Source organism: Eublepharis macularius, chromosome 13 (assembly GCF_028583425.1).
Source record: "Eublepharis macularius isolate TG4126 chromosome 13, MPM_Emac_v1.0, whole genome shotgun sequence".
NCBI classification, from domain to species: Eukaryota; Metazoa; Chordata; class Lepidosauria; order Squamata; family Eublepharidae; genus Eublepharis; species Eublepharis macularius.
The window spans coordinates 44351018-44374291 of NC_072802.1; the positions used below are offsets into that span (position 1 = coordinate 44351018).

General features: G+C 42.3%; 2 protein-coding genes across 10 annotated transcripts in view; both read left to right on the forward strand.

Annotated features, from left to right (window-relative positions):
- Positions 1–1756, forward strand: part of TAF1 (TATA-box binding protein associated factor 1) — a 34138-nt gene extending 32382 nt beyond the window's left edge. For all 7 annotated transcript variants that reach the window (XM_054996217.1, XM_054996219.1, XM_054996220.1 and 4 more), the window contains 2 exons: positions 123–300; positions 1144–1756. In XM_054996217.1, the coding sequence (XP_054852192.1) occupies positions 123–300; positions 1144–1363 (398 nt within the window). In that variant the 3' untranslated portion in view covers positions 1364–1756. The remainder of the gene's footprint in view (positions 1–122; positions 301–1143) is intronic.
- A 916-nt stretch (positions 1757–2672) lies between these two features.
- OGT (O-linked N-acetylglucosamine (GlcNAc) transferase) lies at positions 2673–22837 on the forward strand. 3 transcript variants are annotated; one of them, XM_054996601.1, is made up of 22 exons: positions 2675–3008; positions 8119–8299; positions 9479–9722; positions 10380–10448; positions 13406–13522; positions 14141–14220; positions 14553–14748; positions 15208–15348; positions 15476–15576; positions 15742–15895; positions 15982–16083; positions 16235–16414; positions 16520–16678; positions 16876–16965; positions 17777–17902; positions 18367–18537; positions 18634–18750; positions 19233–19400; positions 19668–19820; positions 19962–20214; positions 20536–20659; positions 21026–22837. In XM_054996601.1, exons 1-22 carry the CDS (start codon positions 2972–2974, stop codon positions 21198–21200), a joined length of 3138 nt encoding a protein of 1045 aa, XP_054852576.1. In that variant the 5' UTR covers positions 2675–2971; the 3' UTR covers positions 21201–22837. The 3 variants fall into 3 exon arrangements, with proteins under 3 accessions (XP_054852578.1, XP_054852576.1, XP_054852577.1); XM_054996602.1 differs by having other exon boundaries at positions 8149–8299; XM_054996603.1 differs by lacking the exon at positions 20536–20659 and having other exon boundaries at positions 2673–3008; positions 21026–21131.
- Positions 22838–23274: the final 437 nt, after the last annotated feature.

Sequence of the window (23274 nt, forward strand, 5' to 3'; positions counted from 1 at the left end):
AGATAGATACCAGGACATTCATCTCTACTTTAGCACCTTTGCAAGGGGAAAGAAGATGCAAGGAAGATAGGGAAAGGGCTGTTGTGTCACAATTAACCTTCAGACGTTTTCTGTCATGTTAGCTATTCAGCTAAGTGAAAGTGGGAGTGATTCAGATGTGGAATCCAGTGCAATGAGACCTAAGCAGCCTCATGTCCTTCAAGAGAATACACGGATGGGCATGGATAATGAAGAGAGTATGATGTCCTACGAGGGAGCTGGAGGAGAGGCTTCTCATGCAATGGATGATAGCAATGCCAGGTAACTATAGTAAAGTATACTGTTGGAACCACAAAGGGGAGCATGGTGAGAGTGCCACACTTGAAAACATGTTACTGTGGATCTTGAGGAATACCATTGATTCTGTCATGTAAATACTGCATTGATCATGGCAGTACTGATCATGCATGGATCTTCTCTCCCTTGCCAGAGTACTGCCTGTAGACATGTAATCACAAAGTTGAAACATTAAAAAAAAAAAAACTAAATGCTTCCCAGGGCCAGATCTGTATACAAGTGATAATGGTAATTGTGAGGATCTTTCTTTCTCTTGGGATTTTTGTTTAATTATACTTGCAATATGAAAAACGGGTAGTGGATATACATCTCAAGAGTGGAGAACTGGTATTCCTACATGGGATTAGACAGAAGAATTGTTCATATTTGCACTGAACATTACAAATAAAAGTTACTCGCTTTAAAGCATAAGGTAGTGCAGGGGAGTTCTGTCACCCTTTACTTAAAAGTAATAAAAATACAAATGCCTGAGGGCCTACTGGTTAACCACATCCCACACAGCAGTTGTATTAGTAAGATATATGCTATCTGGGTAAATCTTCCTTTTCTCTGATACAAAATGCTATAGGTTGTGTGTGTTGGGGTGGTGGTGGGTGCTGTAACAAACACAGGTTTGAGAGAAGATGGATGGAGCACAAGAAAATGGAGACAGGTGTACTTTTGTGCTAAAAACTCATAGTGCTTGTTAAATGGGCATTTAGTTGTGTTTGCAGTGTCACACCTTGTCTATCTCTGGCATGACCCTTGCTGTAAAGTGCTAGGTCCACTTTATAAATAAAGTTTCAGGAGATCTGTTGTGTTTTCTAGTTATGGCAGTTATGAGGAACCAGATCCAAAGTCCAACACCAGAGACACCAGTTTCAGCAGCATTGGAGGTTACGAGATTTCTGAAGAGGAGGAGGAGGAGGAGGAGGAACAGCGGTGTGGTCCAAGTGTGTTGAGTCAAGTCCATCTTTCGGAAGATGAAGAAGATAGCGAGGACTTCCATTCCATTGCAGGAGACAGTGATTTGGATTCAGATGAATAAGCCCATCAGTGGGTGGAAACTCAGTCTACAATCCATTCTAAAGGTTAATGTTTCCCATTCAGAATGGTGCTGCTAATCAGAGACTTCTTGTTCATGCTTCAATTTTTATTGTATGTATTACAAGTGAACAACATGACTTTACAGGGCATCCTACTGGAAAGTATCATTTCACCTGTAAATGCAGTACCTGTGTACGTGTGATGTAGCTTGTGTTGTCATTCCTGGCATAGATGGAAATAGTGTAAACACAAGCTTTGAATGGCTGATTTGCATGCTGATCCTACTTTCCTATGATGCCCTTTCACTTCCAGTTGTGAGTGCTTCTGCTTACAAGCTTTTGCTTACATCTGTTGAAACACTTGACCCAAATGTGAATAAACCTGTTTTTATAAAGCTAGAGTGGTTGTTTTTGCTTGCTGCCCACTGCCCTTCCTTCTATGTAATCAGGAGCAAAAAGTGCCAGGGATTCTTTTAGCTTGATCTTCTGTTTTTGGATCCAGCCTGTTATCAATCCATAAGGAACAGTGATTTGGCTGGTCTGTGAACCAGGGCCCTCTGCCTTGCTGCACGGGCAGGGGAGCTCTTCAGTTTCATCAGATACTACTATCCAGACTGCGGGCTATATAGTACAATTGCCTGAACATAACCCAGTAGGAAGTTCTGGTGTTTCTAATGGGGATTACTCATAGTAAATATGTTTACCTTTGTTGCCTGAAATCGTTTTCATATAGGACTGGGCCAAGGGTAGGCTGCGTGTGCACTAACTCTTTTAGTAGATTGATAGGACAGAATTCGTGTTCAGTAGCACCTTAAAGAACAACAAAACTTTCCAGGATGTAAGCTTTAGTTTGTCACAGATAAGGATCTGAAGAAGTGATCTTTGACTCATGAAATCTTACATCGTGGAAAAATTTGTGGGTCGAAGGTGCTACTGCACTCGATTTTTTCCCTACTACAGGTTAAGATGGCTACCCATCTGAAACCAAATTTATGGTGATGAGAGGGGAAAATGCCTCTAAGCCTAAGGCGAAATCTGAGCAGAAAGCCGTTTTAATATCTTGTTTTCTCTCAGCTGTTAGTCACAGTAGTGGCGGCGAATGTTTGGCCAAGCCTCAGAAAAAAATTCGCCATTTCCTCAGCCGCCGTGTGGAAAATTTCACCGGGAGGGGGGGGAGGAGGCTTCCCTTGGGCACTGCCGCAGTCGAATTCCCGCCCTTTCCTTTCCCATCGGCCTCTTCGCACCTGCCCCCCGCGGTGACGCCCCGGATGTAGCCTTGGTGGGGGGCAGGAGATGAACAAGGCGCATGTGCGTCTCGCTAATCTGTCGCAGTGGAGATTTGGCGGAAGAACACTAAAATAAATCAAGTTTGTTGCGGCCGCCTCGTTTGGAAACGTTAAAACCAATGCAATAACACGACAGCATTGGATAGAGCGAAGAAAACGCGCGGAACACTGCGGAGGGACCTCATTCTCTTTCCTCACAGGGACTACTTCGCGTGCGGGAAGTAGATCCAGCGGCACCCCGCCCAGCCTTAGCGTTCTCATCGCAGCCGCCATTTCAGGAGGTGCCGCCTGCGAGAGTCGGTGGGGCGCCCGCGAGCAGGAACGATGGCGGCCTCGGTGGGGAATGTAGCCGACAGCACAGGTACAGGCTAGCCCGCTTCTGTTCCCCCTGCCGGGAGGTTTCCACCTTAACCGCCCTCGGACTAGGCTGGCTATTCTGTTCTGTCAGGGTGTGGAAAATGCCGGAGTGGAGAAGGGGGATGTTATGGGGAAAGGGCAGAAGAGATATAGGCGCGTTACTCTTCCTGTGCCCTTCAAGCAGGAGGAAAGGAAAGGCGACTAGGCGAAAGGGTTCAGTTGCTATTCCATCGTGGCAGGAAAGGCCTCTCCAGTGCCCGGAGAGAGTGATAATGCTGTTCAGCTCCATTTTATGTGTGTCTTAATTGTTTAAAGCATTTCATTTACACACACGCGCCAGTTGTGACTTACGACAACCCTGACCCGCTAAACTGGGACCATTATTCCTGAGTGGCGAGAGAAGCGTCAGAGCTTTTTATTCTGGGTCTTCGCTTTCTTCACCCACCACCCCAAAATTAGGAGAGATTTGCGTGCAGCCTTGTGCGGGGGGGGGCACACCTGTTCACAGGAAGGCCTGGGCCCGTTGAGGCCTCGCTGGGTGTCAGTTCCCTTTCCTTACGCGCAGAGGTGGGGGTGATGGCAAAAAAAGCGACTTGGGAAGACCTGGCAGCACCACGCCAACCTCGCGAAGGGTCTTTGAGAAGGCAAGTTAGAAATAACTTGGAGAAGTGCATTATAGTTACATCTAAGCGGGGTGGGCTAGCAGACAGTGGGAGCTTCGCTAGGAATCGCAGGTTGCCAATTGTAGGCCGCAAGGTGGAGATGAAGGTGCCCGAGGGTAGGCAGTGAATCTAGTACAGGTGGGGTAGGGTGGGGGATAACGGAGGATCTGGTAAATTCAGAGGATGGCCTTTCACATGTAAGTTATGTAGCCACCTGGGTACTTTTTCTGTATCGTAGCTAATTCTCGGAACGTTCTCAAAGGGACAAGTTCTGTAGCATTTCTGAGGCGTGGGAGCAGAGAGGATACTTCAGACTTCCCGTTAGTTCCATCCAGACTGTCGTTGTCATAATGTTACTTTCTGTAATTGTTCTAAGATGCACAGAAGTATCTGATAATATTTGCAGCAAACTGTTCCAGAGTTGAACACCTCTCTCAAGAATCCTGTCCTGTCTTCATGATGCGTTGTATCTTAGAAAAGAATGGAATAAATTTGTAGTTGAAGTGCTTAACACACACTCTTGTCTCCAAATAGACTCACACAATAGCTGCCTGGGATGGAGGGGTGGAGTCTAGTCCAATTGAGGCGGGGCTTGATCCGCTTCAGTACAGTCTGTGGTCAACAGATAAATGCAAATGTTCTTAGAGATTGACTTGGTGTTCAGTGATACTCAGACATTAGACATTTTCAAAATGTGGATCTCTTAGATTGCAACAGTTTTCTTAACATGGCTCAATCTGAATCCACCAAATACAGTTTACTTTTGCTGAGTCAAAGGTGTATCTGTTTGGCTGAGGGTTATTGGTTCATTGCAACACAAATTACTCTGGGGTCTGTGCCCCAGAATGGAGCTGTTATGTAGTATCATGGTTAGTTTTTTTTATGCCCATAGGGATCAGTTTCCCTTCCCTACATGAGATTCTGCTAGATCCAGCCACTAAATATGTTAGTCTCATCAAATGCCCCATGCCACAAACAAAAACTGAAGACTAAAAAAAAGCACTCTAGAGAAGATTACTTTGTTTATATAAATGTATTAACAATAATAGGTTACACATCTCACGTATACTTGCAAGGAGACTTTCGTGTGCCTGTTGGTCATCAAACAACTCCATAATATTTTCCTGTATGCGGTGTGCCACTTTTTTGAGTGGTCAAGGGAGAAATCATTATTTCTCATTATAAAACAAGCCTCTTCTTCTGGCTGTCAGAAGCCACTGCAAGTTGAGAAAAAGGGGCTGCCTAAAATACCTCGATGCTTCCCAGACTGACATACCAGCCTCTTCCGGGGCAGGGATAGCACTGTTAAGAATCACTGCACTAGATGATCTTACACAAAGACAAATTAGTAAAAATGTTTGAAAAATATAATTCATTGTGCTTAGTTCTAAAAGCTAACTAGATTTTGCACAGTATAGTATCTATAAGTGGAATAAAGAGTTGAGAGAGGAACCATGGTAGGTGTTTCCTGGGGGCAGGGGGGAAATGTAATATGAGAACTGTTTGTGTTTTGGGAAGGAATTACATCTGTGCTGTAAAGTCTGAAACTTGTATTATTGAAGGGATAATGTGTCCCTTTCTCAGAAACGTGATGTACAAATTTTGGAATGGCTTCCAGAAACTTTCCCTATGGTATGTTCACTAAAATATGTAGTGATTGCTGCACCCCATAGATCTTCATTTTTTAAAAGCTGTTGTGGTGTGGAGGATGCAAAGTTGAGAGCCTGGATTTATGGTAGAATTTGGTTCGTGTCTACCTTGCTGTGGGCAATAATGTAAGTTGGCCTCACTTCCCCATCTATAAAATAGGGAAAGTTAATGCTGTTAATAGTAATAAATCACTAAATTTGCCACTAGAGCAGTGTGAGGAAACTTGAAAATGTACAAAATAGTCAAACCCCAAAGCTGGAAATGCTGAACCTTTTTACCTATGACTGTGCTGTCACTCAGGAATAGAATCCCTTTAGAATGGTGATAGGGATTTTCCAGAAGGATTGTGCTAGGCTTCTTTAGAAACAGAGCGTAAGAACTTCAGGCAGCAGCTTGAGTCACTGAGCTTGTTTGTTAACTTTTCAATGTCAGGTTGAAAGGAAAATTCCATAAAAGTAGTGTGTACAGTTGCTGCAAGTCTGAACTGTTGATTCTTTGTTCAATAAACAAGTGTTCCCTTTCTCCTTTTTATGAAGTGCCCTGCATATGTTCTTATCAAACTTTGATTCCAGCTGTTACTAATTGGGTTCCTTTGCAGAAATGATAAATCTGATATTTTTGAAATGAATTGTCTTAAATTTTCACATGAGTTGGATCTTTAACTCGCATTGAGCTCTACAAATCTTCTTGCCAACAGGGCAGCATCCTGCCTGTGATTCTCCTTTAATAGTAGAGAATGTCAGTGGGGGAGAGATATCTCTTACATTGATGGGGGCAGGATGAGTCTTTATTCTTTTTTGAGGAATGATCATTCATCTCATCTGGGACGTGAATGATCATGTTTAAAACCCTCTACCAGTCTGCTTGTTTCACTGGGACAATAGTGAGCGCCTCTGAGCTGAGTTCCTAATTCCTCCCATCCGTTCTTGTGCTACAAGTTTTGGCCTTGCTGCCCTTTTCTTTGGCATTCATTCCTCCCAAGATTTGCAGCTCGGGAAAAAGAATGGTTATCTGCAATCAACATCATATTTGGGGTGTAGTTCTCTCTATCTTGTTGTTCCAGGCAAGGTACTTCTCCTTACTGCTGTTGCAGCTTCCTTTAGACATGGGACTAGCTCTCATTTGCAATTCCTTTTGCATCTGTTTCCTGGAGTAATTCCTCCTGCCTCTGATGTGGTTGCATGGGTGGGAGTGCTCTGTTTGTGGGATGGACGGGCGCCCTTGCCCCCAGCCCCAAATCCAGAGGAAATGGTGTAAGATGTATGCTGGACTTCTGGAGGGGAGTTCATAAGGAGAAAGGATGAAAGAATTGACAATAAAAGTGGGAGGGAGGTATTTGTCTTCTTTGCCTTGCATGATGTGTTTGTGCCGCCTCAAAAACATTCTATGAAATGAAACTGCGCTAAGCTTCTCCCAGTCATTTGGCATGTACAGAGGACTTTCCAAGGAAGGGCCAGTGATTATCACAAATAATTTCTGGCTACCCAGCAATTGAGAGACACAAAAAGTTTATTAGCTCTGAATAGTTTTTTAAAAAATGCTTATATATAGGGACACATTCCAGAGAGCCAGTTTGATGTAATGGTTAAGAGCAACAGTACTCTAATCTGGAGAACTGGGTTTGATTCTTCCCCACTCCTCCACTTGAAGCCAGCTGGATGACCTTGGGTCAGTCACAGCTTCTTAGAGCTCTCTCAGCCCCACCCACCTCGGAGGATGATTGTGAAGATAATAACAAGAAGCTTTGTAAACCTCTCTGAGTGGGCATTAAATTGTTGTAAGTTTAGAAGGGGGTATCATTTCTGAAGAGTCCACTGATGCCTGAAAGAATTCAGTTAGAGTAGCTCCTCCCTCTCCTTCCCTGTGTGACCGGAGATGGAGGCAGAAGAGAAGAAGCCCATGCTGGGGAGCTCATGTCTTCAGCTCCTGAAGAGGCAACCAGTGGCCAGAAAGAATGTCTACTGTTGTGTTGTTGTTTTGTCTTTTTGATACCTTGAATTAACCACCTGCAATGCAGATTATGTTTATTCATCATTACACACGGTTTATGTTAGCAGTTGTTTCCAAATAATTGCTTTTATTATGTGTTTAACATACTGGTTCCTTGGCCAGAAGGTTCTGGGTTTTACCATCTCCCTTCCCAAGAGAAGTTCTTGTCAATTGTATTAGGTTTCAACTAATCAGTTTGTATAGTTGAGTAGCAGATATTGAACATGCAGGAAAAAGTTATTTATAGCTTTCTTTGAACGGTTTGAATAAGGTGTTAATGCCCACTTAGTATAGCAGGTCTTCATTTTGTTGCATGAAACATGTTTTCAATTTAATTGTTACATTACCTCCTAATTTCAGAGAAATTGAATGCCATGCGGAAGGATTTTCTTTTCATTTGTAAAACAGGCCAGGACTTGCTTTGGGTTAAGATTGGTGAAGAGTAGGCACTTGTTAATGTGATGCAGCATAGCAGTTTCTCAGTAGATTTTCAGGTGGTGGTGTTCAGGTCTGTCATACCCTCATTGAATTTGAATGTGTTGTATCCTTAGAAGAAGGGGGAAAGAAGTATAGAAGGGAACATGTAAGTAGAAAAGGCTTTGCAGGCTGTCAAGGTTAGAGTTTTATTTTAAAGCTAGTAAGTTAGAAATGTCTATACCTTCTTGGAGTAGAATTCTGTTTTATTTTAACCCCCTCCCTGGCCAGGTTTTATCAAGCATTTCATCTTTTAATTTGTACACCATAATTTGTCAGTTTTTGTTCCCATTTTCTAACTTTTTGTTTTCCCCCCTAAATGTTTTGGTGACTCTTCAGAACCAACGAAACGTATGCTTTCCTTCCAAGGGCTAGCGGAGTTGGCTCACCGGGAGTATCAAGCAGGAGACTTTGAAGCTGCTGAGAGACACTGCATGCAGCTTTGGCGACAAGAGCCCGACAACACTGGCGTGCTTTTGTTGCTCTCATCTATTCACTTCCAGTGTCGCAGGCTGGACAGGTAGGAGGCTGGGGTCTCTTTGTCCTCTACATAGGCTCCTGTGTTGGAAAAATTATTGACAAAATGTCTTGAATATATGCAGCATTGCTAGATCTATGACTCAAGCTGGTGTGCTTGCAACTCTAACACAGTGAGGCTTATCGGATACTGGTTATAGGCAGAAGATCATTTTACTGGAATGAAAATCTTAACTTCAGCTTTTTTCCCATTGCTGTTATAGTCCTAGCATAATTCCTTCAGGCAAGGAAGCTCACTGTTTCAGTGGAATGTGACTGGCAAATATAAAATACTTGAAACTGTGTGCTTCCTAACAGGGTGTGTTTTGTGGAGTTTAGTTGTTTAATGGGAGACAGGATTTTTTGATAAGTCAAAAACATCTTTCATTTGGGCGTTATGGCCAGCATTTTAAAATATAAACATTGAAAGAACTGAAATGAATAAAAAGCTGTGTGCTTTTTCATATATTCTAGTAGCACTTTAATTGATGTATATATTACAGTATAACTTGCTCAAAATGCTTTATGCAGCAAGAAATTGTGAATACTCTTTTTACTTTTACTTTTATATTTACTATATCTGATGTCGAAGTAGTTAAAAGGTATGGTTTGTGTTATAATTGCAGTATCTGGCATTAAAAAAAGGTAAAGACACGCACCGAGTCATTACTGATGCATGGAGGGGGATGTCGCATCACGACGTTTTCTTGGCAGACTTTGTTATGGGATGGTTTGCTGGCATTACAGAATGTCTTTTTACCTAGATGGGAGGACAGAGTAATGTCAAATTTACCTGGAATGGAAGTTTAAATTTAAGAGGTTACAAAGGGGTCTAAAATGTATTTGATCAAACTGTATGCAATTATAAGTCAGGTTGCACAAATTTAAGTCACTACTACCCCTCCCCACCTAGATTGATTTTGCTTGCATCAAACTAGGAATAGTGGTCTGCATTGAAAAAGCCCTGTGTTTGTATGTATCTCATTCTTGCTACAACCAGGGCACTCTAATGTTTGCATTATCTAGTTGTAAATGATATGTATGAACTCTGTATCTGATGTTAGCAATGTGCTTTTGACCGGTATCTATTCTTAGAAATTCTGTTCGTTGATGAGAATTTTATTAGGCACTGAAAACCATTATGATGGTGGTCCGGTAGCAGATGGTTCTGCATTTTTTCTAGGTCTGCTCACTTTAGCACTTTGGCAATCAAGCAGAATCCACTTCTGGCAGAAGCCTACTCCAATCTGGGAAATGTGTACAAGGAGCGTGGGCAACTGCAGGAGGCAATTGAACACTATCGACATGCCCTGCGCCTCAAGCCAGACTTTATTGATGGATACATTAATCTGGCTGCTGCTTTGGTAGCTGCAGGTGATATGGAAGGGGCAGTCCAGGCTTACGTTTCTGCCCTGCAGTACAATCCTGTAAGTTGTTACATAGTAATACCACAATTTTACTAAACATTGAGATTGAAACTAATTATGTTGAAATGGCTTGTAAAAATCTTTTTCACTACATGTTTGGCAGCAGTGGGCAGTTAAGAGTGTCTTAGGTTTTTCCATTAACACATGTTTCAGACTACCTATGGATTTCTGCTATTTATTTGATTAGGGTTTGCATATGCATAAAAGGGTTGGATCAGTTGACCATTTAAAATGATATCATAAATTGGTGTTTCAGGAATGCTTGGCCACCTCCTGCTCTTTTCATCCCTTGCTGCTGTCACTTCAAGTGTCTCCTTTTCTTCTGGTTTCTGTCAGCTGCTAGGGTAGGAGCAGCACTGGTCGTGCAGCCATATTAACAAATAAGGCAAAGCTGTGGAGGCTTTGTGGGGAGCTTATGTTTTCCTTGGACTATTTGCCAGGTTGCTGTATGTTGACTTAGTTGTGGTGCAACCATCTATTAAAATGTTTGCTAATTTCTAGTGACTTTCCCTAGTCCTGTCATTTGTTTAAGGTACTAATTTTTAAAGTAGAGGGAAATGTTCTGGATACTTATATGTCAGAGCTGCACCATCACTATAATATCTTGGAAGAGTTCCTTGGTTCTGTTGTGATTGACACTGCGAATTTGTATTTCAGGACTTGTACTGTGTTCGTAGTGACCTGGGGAACCTGCTCAAAGCCCTGGGTCGCTTGGAAGAAGCCAAGGTAGGTGTTCTGTAGAATGAATTTTAAACAACAGTCTTTTGAAAACCTGAACGTTTGCACCAAGTCATCAGTTTGCAATTGATCTGCAAGAGTCCCAAGAAATGGCTGAAAGCTGAAGGCCCTGAATTGCCCCAGAGTAGTTGCAGGGCAAGTTATGGCATGCCCATGTTAACTCTTGATTTAAACAAGAAATTGAATGTCAAGTGTTGCTGCAGAATGTAGACTATCCACTATTGTGAAGTGACTGGCAGGGGACCCAGCGTTCTCTGATCTGGATATAACATTTCTTCCAAACTGAGGCTTGCCTGCTGATGCCAAGCCTGTGACTTAGTTCGTGATTCCTGTGAGAAGCAGGTGCTAGTGAAAACTGCTCTTCTAAAGTCCTTTGTGGCTTGTAAGTGGAGAAGAACCTTATCAAATGTTATCCTGTGATATGGCATTAAAAATCTTATTCTTTAACCTTTCCCCCTATCTTTATAGTGGAAGAAAGGCTAGTAAACATTCATATTTGAGTTCCTTAAACAACTTGCCTCTATTTTGCCAAAACAAAATGACACAGCTGGTTTGTTTGGAAAATGAACTGATCAAAGAAAAACTTGCTAAAGTGAGTGGAAAGGTGGCTTCTAGCAGTCTGTATTCCAACCAAGAATTTGAACACCAGGAGGGGTTTTAAAACTCTTGGCACACTTAAAACTTGCATTGCAAAAAAGAGAACCTAAATTTGTCTTGTTACAAGCCACCTTACGCATCCGCGCAGCAGGGGTGAGGAGTGTGGAGGGAAGAAGGACCTCCCGAGTCCTTCACTTCAAGCCCCACGCGCATGCTACCACGTGGAGTGTATAAACAGTGTAGCTGTCTGGCTGGCTGCTGCGCCCGTGTGGGAGGAACACAGCGTTTCAGGTCAATCTGTTACAGGGTACTGGTCATGGACCTTCACAGCACAAATTCATCAGATACTTTGGGTTGATAACTGCCCCAGGGCAACATGATTCCTAATTGGCAAAATTGCAGCTGGAAAGATTCTCAAACAATGCTGTAAAATGATGTTGGTGGTATTAAAAAGTCTTTTTGAACAGACACATGATACTCAGCCTACCAGGTGGACAGCTAACATTAATTGCACTTCACTGCAGCTTTTAGTGTGACTGGTATAGGCCAAGACACTGCGCCTGCCATAGGTTGCTGACTTCTTTATTTCAGAGCTCTGGAGACACCTAGTTTGAAAGTGTTACTATGTTTGCGAGAAATCCACTAAACATGAAGGAAAAATATACCTTGAATAAACTGCAATGTATTTCTTTGGCTATCAGTGCATTTGCAAGACCAAACCAGCAAAATCTTTGAAGTTTAAAGTGAAATTTAATTTTTTGTGGAAGTTTCAGAGCCTTTCTTCCAACAAGTCCTGTGTTTGCAATTGTCCTGATTAACCCTTTCCCTTCTGCATGTCTCCCATGTTACAGACAAACTGCCCTCAACCCCATGTGTTAGACGTATCCAAAGATTTTCAATTGCTTTGTTGAACTTTTTACTAATGATCTTGTTTTATTTTCTCTCTTGTTTTTGGTTTTTCACCATTGATATTGTATTTAGAAGGTTTCAGGTGGGTGAAACCTCCTATTCCATGCGTAAGGTGCCTCGCTGAAGGGAGCTCGAGGCCTGGATCTAGGGCAGACACACTCCTCCTCCTCCTCTTCCAGCAAGGAACGCACCGCAAAGTCACATGAGAAATATGGTAACGGGTTTGTAACTGCCACAGCAAAACCATTTGCCTCCATGCCTGAATCTTCTGTCTTGTGGCTTCAGAAACAGCTTTAAGTATTTTATGTACAAGCAAGTAATGTTAGAAAATATTTTATAATCCTAGCCACAATTCTTTCAAAGAAATAAAGTTAAAATTAATTAAGATGTAAAAAAATAATTCAAGATACTTTATAGTTAAAGCTTCTAACTCTTCCTGGTTGTTCATTTTTTTCCTTTTTCTTCTTTGTTTGGATTGCAGCGTTCTGCTCTTCTGATGATGCGCTGTGATCCTGCAGTAGCGCAAAGGCTGCGCGGCGGAATTGCGCATTGCGTGCGATTGAGCCCTTTGTGAATGGCTGACTAGATGATTCATCTCTAACTAGATGGCTCCTGTGCTCTATGCTGTAGGCTTTTGGATTGAATTGGGCTTTAAAGTGTTCAGACTTCATACACAAATTTAACATTCAAGTTTCTGCATGGGCCTGTGTGGTAGATTAATCAATCTGGTTGGCTGTTCATGGTCTCCAAGGGCATTCAACAAAGCGCAGCAGTTTGCAGCGAGGGCGCAGCGGCGTGCTGTTAGGGTGCGCTAGCGACTTCTTGCGCTTGCATTACAGGGACCTGAACCTTTGTGCAAACCTGTCATTTGAGGTTTTGAAGGCTGAAAGTAAGATATGTATCAGGATTTTAGAAAGGGATGAGTTCAGGCTAGGAAGTCAACAATTTAAAAACCCTAAACCACTAGTATGTGAGATCATGGGTCTTCTTTTTAATGTGTAGTTTGTATAGAACTTCCAGCTTTCTCTAGTATGCTTGAAAGAGATGAACTGAGAGTTATTTTAAGAGCAGCCTGCTAGCTAAATTGCTGCCTAAGCATGTGAGATCTTAGCTTTGTTTGTTACTGAATTATGTTGTGGATTCAATAGGAAAGCAGTTGCATTGAACTTTTGCTGGGAGAAGGAAGTGAGGGCATGGAGAATGTTTCTGTGTAATGGTCAGCATAACTGATAATGGTGGATTTGCACTTGGGTTTTGGTTTGCGCTGGCGCAGGACCAACCAGCTGTTTACAGCGCATTAGTTTTGGCGCATGCTAGCCTATACTGCAGGATCACTTTTGGCTGGTTAGAGAAGGAATATTAACTGCAATTTTCCTCTCACTTTTCTTTTGTGCAAATATTCCCTTTCCCTGTATCTACCTATCTTTAACCCTTCCAAGGCCTGTTATTTGAAGGCAATTGAGACTCAACCAAATTTTGCAGTAGCATGGAGCAATCTTGGCTGTGTGTTCAACGCCCAAGGAGAAATCTGGCTTGCCATTCATCACTTTGAAAAGGTAATTAGTTGTAAGTTTTTATATCCTCTGGTACATCTGCCAAAAATGTTCAGTATCTGACCAGTGCTTCCTAAGTAGTAACGAATGCATGTTGGCATATCTACATATTCAGCAGGTTAGTGAGGGTGTGAATGCACAAGGGCTTGTGCGCCTAAGTCAAGCAGCCTGTAACAAAGAAACAAATTGATATACAGCTGGAGAAGAAATTATGGCTTGGTTCACATAGTATCATGGAGTGACACCCCCCCCCCCCCAAATCCCATTCTGTAGATAGGGGATTCCCAGAAACAGCATGAGGGGAGAATTGGAGGTCTGCAGTGAGAGGGAGAAGAGATGTTTGAAGAATGCTTTCTTTAGGGGGAAATCTTTCATCTCTGGTTTGTCCCTCAACATAAGCTTGCTCTTAGATCTGATGGGATAAATATCTTAAATAATAAAATCCTTTAAGTGCTATCTTGTTGCTGCTAGTGTCTTTCTATATGGTTAGAACACAGGTAACATTTCCTGCATTGCAAGTAGGAGACAGATTGTGTTCAAGGTTGCCATATTCAGCTAAATATTAGGTTTGTTATATATGATAGTAATCAAAGTAAGGTTCATTTTCTTCAATATCCTAAGGCGGTGACTCTTGATCCAAACTTCTTGGATGCTTATATTAATCTGGGGAATGTTCTGAAAGAAGCACGTATATTTGACAGGTAAGCGGATAAAATGCTTTGCTTTTCATTGCAATAATTGACTCACTTTCTGTATTGACTAGGCGTGTTGATACTTGATTGCCTCATAAATGTTGGATGTGATTTTGAACAAATATGTTCTGCTTCAAGAATGAGAAACTTTTTTAAAAAGTCATTTTTGTTAAATATCGTTCTTGTGTAGCCATGTTTTCTTGTTACATTAAATTGGAAACCTTAAAACAGTTGTTGCTTTTCAGTAGACTTCATTATAGCTATGTAACTTTACTCCCCAGCTGTTCTGCAGTTGTGTTCTCTTGACACATGTGGAGCATTAACAATCCATCTCTTTGCAGAGCTGTAGCTGCTTATCTACGAGCCCTGAGTCTGAGTCCAAACCATGCAGTTGTGCATGGCAACCTGGCCTGCGTCTATTATGAGCAGGGCTTGATTGACTTGGCAATTGATACCTACAAACGTGCTATTGAACTGCAGCCACATTTTCCTGATGCTTACTGCAACTTGGCCAATGCACTCAAGGAGAAAGGCAGTGTAAGGAACCACCTCTTCTTGCTTTATGTACTCCTTCAGCTTGGGTATGATGGGTGGTGACCTTCATAATGGAAGAAATCAAATTTATTTTTTCGGTAGTTGGAAATGTAATAACTTAAAACAACAAATCATTTAAACCCCATAGTGAAGCCTGCCACCTTAATCATGGCTGTCTCATTGTAGAGTTCACCACTGGTGATGGAGCATGTACTGACGGTGGGTTTACTCCTACTTGGTCCCATAGAATGGTTAAAGTAGATTGTTATCCTATTTAGTGGGGAAAGGCCCCTCTGCCTAGCATGAACAACTTGGAGTTCTAATTTCTCTTCTTACTGTCTCTTTTCATAAGAAGTTACCAAGCATGGGGAGGGGGCTCTGTATTCCCCAGACAGGAGTTTGTGTATGGGTTTGGCTTTGTCATTTGTCTAATATAAGCTTAACCTGTGCTTTGTGTTAAAGGTTGCTGAGGCAGAGGAATGTTACAACACAGCTCTTCGTCTTTGCCCCACTCATGCGGATTCTCTTAATAATCTGGCAAACATTAAACGGGAGCAAGGAAACATTGAGGAAGCTGTTCGACTGTATCGTAAAGCACTTGAGGTATGTTTATACTTGGCTGTCTGTGAAAGTTAGATACATGCACCTATGGTCGGTTGTACTATTGGGAGAAGTAGAATTGCAATAGGCAGCTTGCCATGGAAAGCTAAGAGTAACTTGTTTCGTGCAGGTGTTCCCTGAGTTTGCAGCTGCTCATTCCAATCTTGCAAGTGTTTTGCAGCAACAGGGGAAGCTGCAGGAAGCACTCATGCATTACAAGGAGGCTATTAGGTAAGATTTTGAAAAGGGGCACGTGTTGGTATATAAAATCCATGTTCTTGTTGGATGCACTAGTCTTTTTGATCCTATGGGAATATTCTTTAATTGTTAATGTGTGATTGTGTATGGGGTTTCTTTTTACACTTCTACTCCCCCCTTTTGATCTCCACAATTCAGAATCAGCCCCACGTTTGCTGATGCCTATTCCAACATGGGGAACACTCTAAAAGAGATGCAGGATGTTCAAGGAGCGTTACAGTGTTACACACGAGCCATTCAGATAAACCCTGCCTTTGCTGATGCCCACAGCAATCTGGCTTCCATCCATAAGGTACATCCATGCCTGCTGTTCGGATTAGATTTGGTGGTTCAGGTAACAAGCATGCTGTCATTGATTAATTGTTTCTTCCTTTCTAGGATTCAGGGAACATACCAGAGGCCATTGCTTCATACCGCACTGCTCTGAAATTGAAACCTGATTTCCCTGATGCCTATTGCAATTTGGCACATTGCTTGCAGGTGAGATTTCAAGACTTTGACCACATGGCAAACTAAAGGCATCGTCTCTGGGGGAGAGGCTGCAAGAAGCAGTGCTAATATTCTCATAAATCTGTTTTCAGTGCTCCTGCTTAAGATATGCTGATCCTGTGTGTGGCTTTTGTCTTTTCAGATAGTTTGTGATTGGACCGATTATGATGAAAGGATGAAGAAGCTGGTCAGCATAGTTGCTGATCAGTTGGAGAAGAACAGGCTTCCTTCTGTCCACCCTCATCACAGTATGCTGTATCCATTGTCCCACAGTTTCCGGAAGGCAATTGCTGAGAGACATGGAAATCTGTGCTTGGACAAGGTATGAATATTATGAAGAGAGTCCACAGTTAGGTTCAATAAAAAGCTTTTGTTTTAGAGAAAAACAGTGCCTTGATGATCCAGTAAGCTGTTATTATATTGGCAGATCAATGTCCTTCACAAGCCACCATACGAGCATCCCAAGGACTTGAAGACTAGTGAAGGCCGACTGCGTGTTGGCTACGTAAGCTCTGACTTTGGGAATCATCCTACTTCCCACCTCATGCAGTCAATCCCAGGAATGCACAATCCTGACAAATTTGAGGTAAGAGCTTCCATGCTGCAAGCTAACATAGCAGCTAACAGATAGTGCTTGAGGAATCTGGCTGTAACTATGTGGTTCTGTGGTGCAAAAAGTTGTAATGATTCAAGTTATTCCCAAATACTGGTCTGTTATATGCACAAGGAGTACTGTTTCCTCCTTGAAATTGTTCTGATGACCTGATCACTGTTCCTTCCTAGGTATTCTGCTATGCCCTCAGCCCTGATGATGGCACGAACTTCCGGGTGAAAGTGATGGCTGAAGCAAATCATTTTATTGATCTATCCCAGGTAAGAGCTCTGATTCTATAAATCCTGTGTGATTTTCTAGGATGGTGGTGATATGTGTGGGTCAGTGTTGCTTAAATTGTTCAGCATCTTGAAACAGAGGACATGTTTCTTCCTCTTACCAAATTGGCACTTTGTAGAAGGTCTCAAGTTCAATCCTCAGCTAAAGGATTTTGGGTAGCAGGGCTGTGAAAGAGCGTAACCTGAGACCCTGGAGAGCTGTTGCCACTCAGATAACACTGATCTAGATGCATCAATGATTTGAGTCTGTAAGGCTGCTTCATTATGAACCTGAGCTATGTACAGGACATTTTTTCAAAGTTCACAAGTATTCGTGGCTCCAAAAATATAGCTCAGCTGCTTCTGAATTACAAATTAATTTTGGATGCTATCTATTAAAAGATTTGGGAAGCCTGTCCCTACCTTAGCTAAGAAAACTCTTATGGTCTCGGCTTTGGAAACCTTAGAGAAATTATGTGCGTAACTGCAGTTATCAGTGACAATTCTGATGGCAGCATAAAGATTTAATAGCTTTTGGGGGACAAAAGCTTTCATGAACTAGAGCCAAATTGACACATCTGGACTCTAGTCCATGAAGCTCCTGGACTAGAACAGAATAGAAATCTGCTAGTCTTGAAGGTGCTATCCTACCCCACTTTAAAAGGCAAACGTAGCTCAGATGCTTCTGTGCCTGGTCCCAAGGATGGCCTGAGTAGAGAACACCTCTGGAATTTTGATTGTGGCAGCTTTTAATGGAGTGGCAGAACAAAACTGAAGGATGCCCTTGCAGAAGCTTCCAATTCTTGTGCCTTAGGTTCCATGCAACGGAAAGGCAGCTGACCGCATCCACCAGGATGGCATACACATTCTCATCAACATGAACGGCTACACCAAAGGAGCCCGGAATGAACTTTTTGCCCTCAGACCAGCTCCAATACAGGCAAGGAAGAGAAAATGATTCAGATACATGTATGGGGTGCTTCTTTGAAGCAGTCTCTATATTTGGAAAGTGAACATGCCCAGTGGGTCCTACTATGGTTTCATCAGTGGGTCTGAAAATCCCAAGATTTCCTTTCGGATGGAAACCCTTGGCTCACGGCATCACCAAAAGTTTTGTTCCCTTTATAAAATCAGTTTGTACTACCCTGAAACTGTCTCATTTACTGAGAATTGCCTAGCTTGCCTTAAGCAAGGCATTCTCTCTGCAGTATGGGGGTGGGGGTGCTGACCAGCCCAGTGGTTGTAAGGATTATTAAGGAGATGTATGTGAAGTATTATGAGTCTTAATAACCTTATTAAGACAAGCTTCTGAAAAGTTTAACATGCTTAGTGTTCTATCTTTTAGTTTGTGTGGAAGATGAATATCTTAGATATTAAACCCAGACATCTTTGCTTCATTTCCAGGCTATGTGGCTGGGCTATCCTGGGACCAGTGGGGCACTATTCATGGATTATATAATCACAGACAAAGAAACCTCCCCTGTTGAAGTGGCTGAGCAGTATTCTGAAAAACTGGCTTACATGCCAAATACATTCTTCATTGGAGATCATGCCAACATGTTCCCACATCTGAAGGTACTTTGTGAGGGGTGGCCACACTGGGCAGTGAATGACCTCCTTTGTATTGCTTTTTAAAGTTCTAGTATTCTCAAACACATTTTTCTCCTTCAGAAAAAAGCAGTTATTGACTTCAAATCCAATGGGCATATTTATGACAACAGAATTGTTTTAAATGGCATTGATCTGAAGGCATTCCTTGACAGTCTTCCTGATGTGAAAATAGTGAAGGTGAGAACCTTTCAGGTAGATGGTACAGAGCATGTGAAGTGCAGTTCAGATTTGTATGCATGTAGTTGCCTTGTCCTCTGGGAGACTGCAAATGAGAGAGGGACTTTGTAGAGGGTGGAAAGTGCCAATAACAGGAGGCAGCAGGTAGGTTGGGGGATTTATAGGGGTATGAGATTATAAATGAGTGTCCATACACTAACTTGGTTCTTTTAACACTATAAAGTCATTAATGAAGGAAATTAGATCTTGTGTGGAGGATGTTCTGGGGTATATATTTGTTCTGTTCTTTATTTTAATATCTTTCTTAGTGTGCTGGCTTGTAGCCACACTGAGTTAGTGTTGTCAGTGAGTGAAGTGGTGTAGAAATGTTTTAATAAAAACAAATAACTACTGAACCTTTCTTCGAAGTGAGGCCTATATCTGTATGCTTGTAAATCACTTTATTTGGAGGGATACACTTTCACATCTTGTGTGGCTTGTAGATGAAATGTCCCGATGGTGGGGACAACGCCGACAGCAGCGCTGGACTCAGCATGCCTGTCATTCCTATGAATACAATTGCAGAGGCAGTGATTGACATGATAAATCGGGGACAAATACAGATAACCATCAATGGATTCAACATTAGCAATGGGCTTGCAACTACCCAGGTGAGCATGGGCATAGAAGTGAAGAAGTGTTAAATCAAAACATGTGCATGGGCTTTGTTTTTGAGAGACATTGGGGGCTAGCAGTTTTATAATCCTGGGATTTCAGCTTCTGTTTAAAAAAATCCTCAAATAGGGACAGAAAAATGCAGCGGCAGAGTGCTCTTAAAGACTGTAAAACCAGGAAGTCAGTAAAGCATGCCTTTGTACATTGGAGGCCACCTTCTGGATTCTGATGCACTTTACATCTCAGGCTCTTCCTTCCTTCAGATAAACAACAAAGCTGCAACTGGTGAGGAGGTTCCACGCACTATCATTGTCACCACCCGCTCCCAGTACGGATTGCCTGAGGATTCTGTTGTGTATTGCAACTTTAATCAGCTTTATAAAATTGACCCTTCCACTCTCCAGATGTGGGCCAATGTAAGTAGCTTTCATCCTGTCTCTGGTTAGTAGTACTCCTTTTGCCTAGTCAGCTTGGCTTGGGAAATGCAGTGCTATCCCAGATTAGTTTATACCCTTGAGAGATGTTCTGTGAGTTGACTTTTTTGCTCTTAATTACAGATTTTGAAGCGAGTCCCAAACAGTGTATTGTGGCTGCTGCGTTTCCCAGCTGTAGGAGAACCAAATATTCAGCAGTATGCACAGAACATGGGCCTTCCACAAAATCGTATCATCTTCTCTCCAGTTGCCCCCAAAGAGGAACATGTGAGGAGGGGCCAACTTGCTGATGTCTGTCTAGATACACCACTTTGTAATGGCCACACCACAGGAATGGATGTACTGTGGGCTGGGACCCCAATGGTTACCATGCCAGGTAAGGTCTGGCTAATACGCCACTGTTGCAAAAAGTTGTGGACTTGGCTACAGCGAACATCACTGTGGTTTTGTTTTGAGACATGTTAGTGATTTGAAAACAGGAGGCTGTGGATATGTTGTCAGATGGCTGGCAATGGACCATGACTTGGAAGAGAAGCTGATGGTGGAACTGGTAGTGGGAAGGAGGTGAATGCAAATATCATTTTGGGTGGTGGGCCTTGCTAGTATGGACCTTCACTCATTCCTGTCTTTTGTTGGAGAAGTGAGGAGATAATATGATTGAGATTTAGAGCTTCAAGAATACTACTTCTGCTTCTAGGAGAGACTCTTGCGTCACGTGTTGCAGCCTCCCAGCTTACTTGCCTTGGCTGTCCTGAACTAATTGCGAAGAGTAGACAGGAATACGAAGATGTTGCTGTTAAGCTGGGAACAGATCTAGAATAGTAAGTAAATGTGTATCAGAGGGATGATGGAGAGAGGAGAGCATTTGTTACTGTGACACAATGAATGAATGAGGTTAGTGACAGGAGCCTACCAAGTTGCATCAATCAACCCTCTTCAGGACACAGATTGGGCTATAAAGGAATATTTGCAAGTGCAGAATATAATTATTGTGATGATGTGCAACAGTGTCACTTGCTGGAAACAATGACTGTGAGGCATGTGTAGTGGAAATTGTGTGAGGCCTTCAGAGGGTTTAGATTGTAGAGGAGAGAAATGTCAGATTATCCATATGCAGCTGAAAAGTTGATTTTTTTTGGGTTAGTGAATTTATTAATAGTGTGATCTGTAAGCCTGTTTTCTTGCAGCTTGAAGAAAATACGTGGCAAGGTCTGGAAGCAGCGAATATCCAGTCCCCTGTTCAACACAAAGCAGTATACAATGGAATTGGAGCGGCTTTATCTTCAGATGTGGGATCACTTTGCAGCTGGCAACAAACCAGACCACATCATCAAGCCCATAGAGAGTGGTGAATCAGCTTAAAGAACTTTGGGCCCTGAGAAGAACTCCTTCAGGAAATGAGCAGAGGCAGTGGGGAACCAAGGACTCCATATCTGTTTACTCTGCCTGGTACTTTAAACAGATGAGATCTATGATAGCAATCGAAAGAGCACAGCTGGACGTCTCCTGCATGATGGGGAGATGACAAATTTTGTATCCCATGGGAAGTTTGCAGTTGAGCTGTGGCTCTTCTGTGTGCCTGCAGGGAAAGGTGTGAAATGCCCAGGCAATTGTGATTTCATGGGTTGAGTCTGTTTTCCTGTGAATTAGATTTTTCTCTTCCTGCGTGGATTTGGAATTGGAGCTTTTTAATATTTGGTTTTCAGGTATTCCTGTTGGTACATATGTGGGGTGCCTCTGCAAGATTTCCAGCTAGTGAGTGTTGTTCCTCCCAGAGTTATTTTTCTGAGCTCTACTGAATGAGAAGGGGGGGAGTGTCTGCTGGTGAAGCTTTTTATAGGTTTTATAAACCACTTAAGTCTATCAGCTTTATTACTGTTTGACTTCTCTTTTGAGGACTTTTCTGTGCCATCTTGGCTTAGATGAGGATTTTAAAAACTTCATCTGTGTAAATTAATTTCAAGATGGCATCTTTTTCTGCACAAAAAGTAAATTCAGTTTAAAGCTTGTTCTCTCCCCCCCCCCCCTCCAAACACACAGAACACAACCTGGTGCCAAATGCCTATTCTTCAGGAGCGATAGCAGCTACAGAGGAGCAGGCCTAGCTGCTGTAGCAAATTCTTTCTAAAAATAAAATTGTCTGTTCAGTTTGGCCTATTAGACATGTTTCACTTTTCCTCCTTGTAAAAACAATGATGTATTTGTCCACTGGCCTCTTTATGTGCTTTTCTAGGCTTTTTTAAAATGCAGCTGTTCTGTTCACTCCAGCACAAATGCAATCCCAGGTAAGTATGGATTTTCTTTTCAGTGTCTGCCTCCAGTTTGAACAGCTTTTACTATGATGTGTCTGTTGGCAGAACTCCAAGAACTTTATGGAGGTGATTTGAGAGAGTGCGATATTTAATTTACATATTAAATCAGCAAGAAGGAATACTTCTAAATCTCTTAACCTGCTTTGTCTACAGGTTCTAAACAAAGCAGTGTAAATGTGGTTGGTTGTGCTGCACAAGGGTACCCTGTAGTAGATACTAGAAAACAGTTCCCTACACATGCTGGTCCAACACACTCTTCATTAGTTTCAGTTGATGCACAGGTATTTAACTCTGAAGTATGCTTGACTGTAGTGCCAGTGGTCTTTGTTTTAGCAGTGGCTCAATTGAGCGAGATGCCTAAGTCCCTGGGTTCAAATCGCTCCTCTACAGCAGCAGCGCGTTGCCTGTTATAGCAGGTGAGGATTTAACTCTTGCTTCTTACTGAGACACCTCCTTTGGAGCTGATGCTGCAGCTTGGGTACATGTACACCTGGATTAAATTTGGTGTAGAGATTATTAATTTAGAAACTGTGTGTCCTCAACAGATTAACCACTGTGTGTAATTCTAAAGATGGGAATGAAGATGGGAATTTTTCCCCTTGGGAGTGCAGCTATTTTTACTTCTGCTTGCTCACTGTACCAGCTCTTGTTTCCAGATAACTGTCTGATAAATACAAATGAAAATCACTGGTTTCTGCTGTGTTGTCATCATTGGGGTGGCTGGGCTCTGAAATCTACTTTTCTTGGTTAAGATTCTAAATGAGAAGTGAAAGCTAGAGTCAGCCCCGGCTCTGCTGTTGCAAGAACTGTGCTGCACCAACTGTCCCTCACCCTCAATCTGTGCAGTACAGTCGAAAGACACCTTTGTCTTTTAGCTGTACCTTTGGGGTACTTGAGACAGAAAATAAGAGCTTCTCAATCTTGCTGTGCCTGTACACACCTCAATTTTCAGTGTGTGCCACGATTACCATAAAACGTTTGATGGAGATGGGACAAGTCCTTAAATGGCTGTTATTGGCATAACCCTATCTCCAAACTAATGTGATGCTTGACTGTATGGAATTTGCATGTTTGCCTAGCTCACAAATAGGTTTTAAAGTGATCAGTAGATAGTAGTGTAATGG